Source organism: Pinus tabuliformis, chromosome 5_1, assembly GCF_031772625.1.
Source record: "Pinus tabuliformis cultivar Carrire ecotype Pingquan chromosome 5_1, CPIR1, whole genome shotgun sequence".
NCBI lineage: Eukaryota > Viridiplantae > Streptophyta > Pinopsida > Pinales > Pinaceae > Pinus > Pinus tabuliformis.
Window position 1 is genome coordinate 166,930,248 of NC_142305.1, and position 9,236 is coordinate 166,939,483.

Genomic DNA, 9,236 nt, shown 5'->3' on the forward strand with positions numbered 1-9,236 from the left:
CTTGCGCAAATGGTCGATCCAATCTCCTTTGATTGCAGCTTGCTCCCAGCTCCAAGTCTTTTCACGGGCCCAGTTACATGAGATCCTGCAAATAAGACAAGAAAAGGAAACTACAAGAAGCATGCATGCATAACTGATTCAAGGATTAGCATAAATCAAATACGCAAGTAAGACAATACATCATTGAAACACATGCGAATAGAAGAACCTCAAAAGCTTTATTAATATATGGAAGTAAGGTTCAGGCGGTGATACAACCATGAGAGGTCCAATCCAGCATCACCTTCCCGACGGAGAGAAATCTCTTCTTCACCTCCCTCAAGCAATCACCCAATACTCTCAACTGCAAACCAACAGCAATTATTTGCACTAAATTCCGGCCTCCCAGATCCCATGGGATGAGATCCTTATATAGAGTTTTGGAGTGAAGATAAGTCAGCTTGATGTGTGACTTGTTGTCCTCTTCAACTCCAGTTTTTCTTCAGTTCTTCACTCGGAGTTTCTGTCTTCCACTTGGAGTTTTAGAAGCTCTTAACTCATCATTAGGCGAATCTTATCATCAAGTGTCTTTTTAGAAGCTTCCTAGGCACTGGCACTTTGAGAAAAAGATTCCTCCACATGTCCAAGTACGCCCAACGCAGGTAGCCTTTGTTCTACTTGCTATGCAACGCAGGTAGCCTTTGTTGTAACTGCTATGCAGCACAGATGCCTAGTGGAGCAGCTGCAATGATCCAAAACTGGCCTGTTTTTGAGTGTTTTTCAGTGGAGAACTGTTTTGCAGTGTTGTGGTTTGCTGACCTTGTTCCTCTAAGGGTAAGAACAACTTGTTTAGGGACTTTGGATCCCTCAGATTATTGACATTTCATGCTCTATGCTGTAAGGCACAAAAATGTCTATAACACTTCTCTAATGAATCAGGTTCCCAAAGGCGAACATCATGTTGGATATTATCCTTTAAAGACCCTATGAACACATCAATCCTATGCTCCTCTGGAATATCTTTTACCCTTATGTTCAATTTTTGGAACTCCTCAATGTGCTCCATTATTAAACCCTTTTGTTTGAGACTTATCAATTGGCTAAAAAAAGTGTTGCTTTTTGTATCCTCATAATGTGCTATCAATTCTTCCATAAAAATTGCCCAAGTGATAAATTGTTTACGAGAAAATAGCCATTGATACCATACAAACTGATTTGGTTCCAAATATACAGTTTCCATACGTACCTTTTGTGCGTTTTGCACATTATTGAGATCAAAGAATTGCTCCATCTGTAATATCCATGTGGTGGGATCCTTGCCATCAAACTTCCTCATATTGATTTTTGGAATATGGTGATTCTTCGATCCAACATTAGCATCTATGGAATCGTGATTAACATTTCTTTTGTTCTCATCATGAGTTTCCTTTACTACCTTTTCACCATTAGTAAGTATTTCTTGTAGAAAATTTGTCAAATCTGTCTTCAAATCTGCCATGCCTATCTTCAAATTTGTGTTCAAATCTATCTTCAAATTGTCCATCTTAGATTCCATGCCATTCATCTTAGCTTCCACGCCATTTATCTTAGCTTCCACGCCATTTATCTTAGCATCTGTTAACTTTTGTGAGCGTGACATTTGTTGCACTTGTTCTTGTAATTTTGATATATCATGTAGCATTTCTTCCTCTTCTTCATGAGTCATGCTAGAGCTTTCAGGTTCCTTACTAGGTGTTTGCATTTTATTTCCTCGGGGCATCAGTTACCGATAATAATGCTCTACTATGCCCTTTGAATTCCTTCAAAATAAATTTTCTAACCAAGCTTAAGCAAAAATTTAAAAAAATCTACACACCTTTTTTCACTTTGTAGGAGCTCGATATTGCCTCTGATGTATCTCTGTACTTTCCAATCATCTAGTTCTGAATGTTTGACCTGTAGTAGCTCTCTGTGTCCTCTTTCCAATGCCACCAGTCTGATCCAAATTGGATTCTCCAAGAAAGAGTTATGCACAATCTCCCAAGATGACTTGATTATAGACCTTTCCAGAAGAGCGAAGTTGTATGAAGTGCCACGTGTACAATTTTCGATATTTGGTTCTGAAAAATATATACAAGAAACTACAGTCCGTCGTCTTTCTGTAACTTCTTACGAAATTTCAATCTGATTCCCAGAGAGAAAGTTATGACAATTTTCCCCAGGTCACCTGTTTTGAATGTAATTCAGGAGTCTTCAAAAAGACCAACTTCCTCAGATCATATCTCCGAAAATATCCCACGAAAATATCTGAAATTCGGAACCAAGGTTCAACACGATTTATTCTCAAATGAGTTTTTTTTGCGACTTCTGAAACGTCACAGAGAAAAAGTTATAGCGAAAATGCCACGATGGCCTGTTTGGAGCCGCGAAACCCTAGAATCCAAAGCTCTGATACCAAATGTTATGAAACCAGCTCAAGAAAAGATAGATAAACTCCTTAGAATTCAGCCTCTTCGAGGGGGCAACCTACTTTACATTACATAAATGAACAATTCTTTGATGATTCAAATGACAAAACCTCCTTTCTATATGTTATCACTGAAAATTCTGTTGCCAAAATTTTTCAGACTAGCTTAAGGACAAAGTGTTTCCGCAGCGCATGAATCCTTTTTAGCAGTTTCGCAGCGCTACATGTTTAGGTGGTTTCGTAGCGTGCTACGAAATTGGGGATTTGTTCGAGTTTTCAGTAGAGGTCAAAATCCTAGCATGCCTATTGAACAGAGTTCTGTTACCCTCAAGAAATCAGCATCTAGTGAGAATCTCACAAGAAGCATACGCATCAACTGGTCACTGGCAAGATAATGTTCATACAGGGAGCTCTTCCAAACAGCTGTTAGTTCAATGTGCAACTGAAATATCTGAAGGTAAAGAAGGAAATGATTTTAGTTGAGAGAGTACAGCAGTACATGGATATTTTTCCGAAAAAACTGGAGGGGCATTCCTGTGTTGATCCAAACTGGCCAATGGAAAGACTCATTGAGTTCAACCAAGTTATGTTGAGATATATGCCATTTTTTCCACCAGCCTTGCGAGCAGTGTCATTTACTATAAATGCATGTGAGCAGTTTGGAATTGCTGGAAGAACAGGTCTAGTGTACTTAATGATATATTTCGCCTTACTCCAATCTCTGATGGGAAAATTTAGACCCTTTTGGTAACATTAATCCAAATGGAAGATTTGTTGTTGTATGTGGTGATGGTGAATACATAATTTATACGGCACTGGCAAGGAGGAATAGATCCTTTGGATCTGCACTCGAATTTGTTTGGGCCTCAGATGGAGAATATGCAGTTCGAGAAAGTACTTCCAAGATTAAGATTTTTAGCAAGATATTCCAGGAAAGGAAGAGCATTCGGCCAACATTTTCTGCTAAAAGTACCGGGGGAATATCGTTATGTGTAAGGAATGGAAATGAGCTGCCCTTTTGTATCACTCATGTACCAAGGTGGCGGTAATGCAACATGTCATAATATGGGTGCTTGCAAAGAGACGGTTGATAGTTGTACAAGCAAAAGTTGTGGTGGTCATGAAGTGGACATAATGCACTTTTTAATAGGAACCGCAATTCCAGGTCGTTTGTATGGCACCAACATAAGTGATAATACAAATGGTGCTGGAGGAGATAGGGTTGCCCATTTCGTTGATCTATATGCATCCACATAGTTGGTATCTTGATGGATTGGATCCTCAAGGAAATGGAAATGGTGCTAATTTCAGTGCACAGAATGATTGGCAGGGAGCGTAGTGGCATGTTTTGATTGACAATTCCTTCGGTCTTCTGGAGAATGAAAGCCCAGCCTTGTGGCAGAGTCTAAGGATGTTTTTGATCAGAAGGCAAGTAATAAATATTGGATTGATGTGCAACTTCGGTGGGAAGACTATGATTCTCATGACCGTGAACGGTATACGAGAGCCAAATTCTTAGACTATACAACAGATAATATGTCAATTTATACATCACCCACTGGTGTTATGATTTCAATCGATCTTGCTTACAATTTACATTCTGCATTTGGTAATTGGTTTCCTGGTTCAAAGCCTCTTTTGGCCCAAGCTATGAATAAAATAATGAAGTCAAATCCTGCCTTGTATGTGTTAAGGGAGCGCATAAGAAAGGGCCTGCAACCTTATTCTTCAGAGCCAACAGAACCGTATTTGTCATCTCAAAACTATGGAGAGATTTTCAGCAACCAAATTATATGGTTTGTGGATGATATAAATGTGTATCGTATCACAATCCATAAAACTTTTGAAGGAAATCTTACAACGAAGCCTACCAATGTCGAGGCTCACATTGGAAAAGGAATTTGTCTCCAAATGCAAAGTGTTATTCCGAAGGCATTTGAATGCTTTGCAGAAGCTATTGCGCTTGATCCTCAGAATGATTGTGCTCTCACGCGCTGTGGAGTTTTGTACAAGGATGAAGGGCACTTGCTAGAAGCAGCAGAGGCATATCAGAAGGCTCTTGTAGTGGATCCTACATACAAGCTTGCTGCGGAGTACTTGGCAATTGTCTTGACAGATCTTGGGACCAGTTTGAAACTTGCAGGAAATGTCCATGAAGGAATTCAGAAGTACTATGAAGCTCTAAAAGCAGATAGCCGCTATGCTCTTGCTTATTATAATTTGGGGGTGGTTTATTCGGAAATGATGCAATATGATATGGCACTTAATTGCTATGAAAAAGCTGCATTGCAAAGGCCTATGTATGCTGAAGCATATTGCAACATGGGTGTGATATATAAGAACCGTGGAGATTTGGATGCAGCCATTGCGTGTTATGAGAGGTGTTTGGCTGTATCTCCAAATTTTGAAATTGCTAAGAATAACATGGCTATAGCCCTTACAGACCTTGGTACAAAGGTGAAGCTTGAAGGAGATATACATCAGGGTATAGCTCATTACAAGAAGGCATTGCTTTATAATTGGCACTATACAGATGCTATGTATAATCTTGGTGTCGCATATGGTGAACTACTAAAATTTGACATGGAAATTGCGATGTATGAGCTTTCCCTGCACTTCAATCCACATTGTGCGGAAGCATGCAATAATTTAGGAGTCATTTATAAAGACAGGGATAATCTTGACAAAGCTGTGGAGTGCTACCAGATGGCTTTGTCTATCAAACCTAGTTTTTCACAATCTCTTAATAATCTTGGTGTGGTCTACACTGTCCAGGGTAAAATGGATGCTGCTGCAAGCATGATTGAAAAGGCTATAATGGCAAATCCTGCATATACAGAAGCTTATAATAATCTAGGGATTTTGCACAGGGATGCAGGTAATATCATGCTTGCGATAGAGGCATATAAACGGTGTTTGCAAATTGATCCAGACTCTCGGAATGCTGGTCAAAATCGCTTGCTAGCCATGAACTACATCTATGAGGGCGAAGATGATAAGCTTTATATTGCACACAGGTTGGCTCTGCAGATAAATATAATATCAGTGAGTTGAAGGATGCCATGTTGGTAATCAAAGACCTTTTATCTGTGGCATCATTTTATGCAACTAAATCCAGCTTCACAGCTTCTACTGCCTTGTCTATAACATGCTTCGGCATGTCCTTTCCTGAAGTTTATAGCAAAGATGGTACAAATGTACAGATCAAACATCTAAAGACTTTTAATGAAGGACTCTTGAAATTGGACAGAGACACACATGTTATGGATTGTTTTTTTTCATGGAGCAGGCCTAGAGGTAGATGAGTATGTCCGGAGGTCTTATAAATTTGTTTATGTGGATGGTATTGAAGTGGGTATTGAAGCATGATTATATGGCTTTGAGCTTCTCAAAAGTCGATTTGCTGTCTTGTTTGTGACTGAGATATACAGAGTTTTCTTAATATGCTTTAGAGTACATTATTGGTATCTTGGTCATTGCATTAGCTATACAGTAGTGGCTTCAGTGTTGTTAGAAGCAGCTGCTATGGGGAGAAGATAGCAAGAATGCAGAGAAGTGATGAGACTGTGTATGATGAAATTACACAGCAGTTTCGTAGCGCGCTACGAAACTGCTGTAGCTGCATGTTTCAGTTGAGCCAATCATTATGATTGACAAATCAGCAAATCTTTAAAAGGTGTTGTCTTCACACATAAAAATGGCCAGCACATCATGGACGTGGAAACCTGGTAATTAAAGGATAAAAGCGTACTTCTTTGGATTCGAATATTTTAAGGCAAACCAAGGACCGACAAACAGGAGCAGTTTCCTATATTTCAGGGTATTGGAAAACATGTTACATTAAAGGCCAGTAAGCAACTACGGACACCTATCACAGCCAAACTAAAAGAAGCCATTTGTCAGAGAATGAGCCTGTTTTCTCCTTCTTTTCGTAGGAGCACCATCCTGGTTGTAATAAATGCTATTTCCAGCATGATGTAGAATTAGAGTTTTAATTGTTTTAGGATTCCAACGCTGCCAATTAGTGGTCAGCTGTAATTATTAGTTAGTTAAAAGTTAGTAGGTGTTATCATAAGTAATTATTGAGCTCCCTTCACGTTGGAGGAGGGAGCTCGAATCAGGTAGAGTAAGCATTCTATATAGAGCTGAAAGATGAATGTAAAAGGGGTTGGATATTTTATGAAAACAGAGTGCTATTTTGGCTTGTGTAAAGAACAGTTTGCAGTAATATAAGATATATGCCTTTCTTCTCAGGATTCATACAGCATTTCCATGTTCAAGATGTATTGTTTTACTTTGTCCTTCATGTCTTTTTTCAGTTGCTTAGAGGAGTAATCACTCAGAATTCACATATGTTGCTCTGACTTCCTGTACTCTTCTATGAACTGTGGTTTTATAAGAGTTATATTTTGAACATTTAAATGTCACATGCCCTGACTTCTATGTAGAGGAAATATCATTGTTTGTTGTAGCATGTTTGACTCCATAAGCCCAATGGATGTATTTGTATATTTGTCCAGCCAGCAAGTTCATTAAATCTATTGTACAAGAGTTAGCCCTCTTATCAACATTCAAAATCAATAACTTTTTCTTGAGAGAGCCCTCTCAGGCTAGGGAGGCTAATCCTTAGTCAAAAGCTTGGTCTGAAACAGTTACACAGAGTCTACCTGATCAGCAGCCCTTCAGTGCTTGATTTTGTGATAACACTATATATAGGAGTCTAAGGAGTCAAAATATAATCCAGTCGACCTAACAATAATAATATAAAGCCACAAAAATAACAATAGAGGGATTCTATGGGGCACATAAATAACAATATGGGGGTAATAGGGGCACAACAATATAAATAAGGGGTATAACTATAATAGTAATGGGGTAATCACTAGTATCATAGGGACCCAACACTCTATCTCTGGATCACACATAATCTTTGCCAGATCAGATCTCGAAGGTGGGGTTTTGTCGCAGCAACATCAATTAGTTCTGCCATTCAGATCTATCAGATCAGCCATTCAAATCTATCAGATCCATTAGATCTACAACAACAATCAGTTCCATCATTCAGATCTCTCAAATCCATCAGATCGACCATCTAGATCTAGCAGTTTGGGCTCTGTAGCCATCGCAACAATCAGATCCACCATTCAGATCTGAGTAGTGGTGTGGGTTCCTATACCTGGGAATTATTTTCGCAAGACTTTTGGAAACATTGACATTTCTTGGATTGGGCTAAGTCGATGATTTTCTGGATGAACTACATGGGGCTCAATTCTTTATTAAGGTCGACCTTCGCTCGGGCTACCACCAAATTAGCATGGAAGAAGTAGACATTCTAAAGACTGCTTTCCAAACTCATGAAGGCCATTATGAGTTCCTGGTCATACCATTTGGTCTTTGTAATGCCCCATCCACTTTTCAGAGCCTTATGAACCACCTTCTCAAACCATATCTCAGAAAATTTGTCCTTGTTTTCTTTGATGACATCCTCATCTGCAGTCACACCTGGGCCACACATCTTCAACATGTAGATATGCTTTTGCAACTGCTCTGCAAGCATAAATTATTTGTCAAGATTTCCAAGTGCTCTTTTGGCATGGAAGAAGTTGAGTATTTGGGCCACATTGTGGGGCGTGAAGGTGTCAGGGTGGACCCCAAAAAGATCCAGGCAATGCAGGATTGGCCTCAACCAAAGACCTTGAAGAGCTTGAGAGGATTTTTGGGTCTCACAGGCTACAATTACAAATTTTTCCACAATTATGGTCGCATTGCTAGGCCCCTCACTCAACTCCTCAAGAAAAATTTATTCCTCTGGAATGAGGAAGCGCAACAGGCCTTTACAACTTTCAAACATGCCATGTGTTCTACTCCAGTCTTAGCACTACCCGACTTCACCAAATCTTTTGTGGTTGAAAGTGATGCTTATGGTACGGGTATGGGGGTGGTCTTAATCCAGGAAGGTAGACCCTTGGCCTTCACGAGTCAATAACTAAGTGGGAAGAATCTGGGACAATCTACCTATGAGAAGGAGATGAGGGCCATCTTACATGCAGCAGATACCTGGCGACCATACTTATTGGGGCGACATTTCCAAATCCGCACAGACCATCAAAGCCTTAAATATTTTTTAAAGCAACACCTATCCTCACCACAACAAAATAAATGGCTCGCCAAAATGTTGGGATATGATTATGAGATAATTTACAAGAAAGGGGGCAAAAATATTGTAGTAGATGCATTATCCCACCAATTTGAGGAGGAAAGTACCCTGCTCGCAATTTCCCTTCCCATTCCAGACTGGATTGAAGAGGCTTGCAAGGAGTGGTTTTCACATCCATGGCTCTCCCAACTCATTAATCAGTTGTAGGCGGATCCAAAGTCCACAGCGGGCTACTCGTGGCAATATGAGATTCTTCGCTACAAGGATAGAGTCGTAATATCACCAACATCCACCCTCAAAAGTCGCATTTTGGCGGAGTTGCACTCATATCCCATTGCAGGACATTCAGGCTTTTAGAAGAAATATGCTCGCACTCGAAGATCATTTTTTTGGACAGGCATGAAAAAGGAAATTCTTACTTTTGTAGTTAAATGTGACATCTGTCAGCGCCACAAAGGAGAAACAGTCAAATCCCCAGGCACATTACGGCCATTGCCTATCCCAGCCTCAATCTGGATGGAGGTTTCTATGGATTTCATTATAGGTCTTCCAAAGTTAGGAAACAAGTCAGTCATCATGGTGGTTGTGGACAGACTTTCTAAGTATGCTCATTTTTGCACCCTACCCCACCCTTTTACACCGACTTTGTTCGCT

At 39.8% G+C, this 9,236-nt stretch overlaps 1 protein-coding gene across 1 annotated transcript; it reads left to right on the forward strand.

Annotated features, from left to right (window-relative positions):
• The first annotated feature begins 3,490 nt into the window (after positions 1-3,490).
• LOC149163952 (putative UDP-N-acetylglucosamine--peptide N-acetylglucosaminyltransferase SPINDLY) lies at positions 3,491-5,794 on the forward strand. The gene is made up of 4 exons (XM_089429315.1): positions 3,491-3,681; positions 3,817-5,442; positions 5,544-5,614; positions 5,715-5,794. The coding sequence occupies exons 1-4, from the start codon at positions 3,491-3,493 to the stop codon at positions 5,792-5,794; spliced, it is 1,968 nt and encodes a 655-aa protein (XP_089285441.1).
• Positions 5,795-9,236: the final 3,442 nt, after the last annotated feature.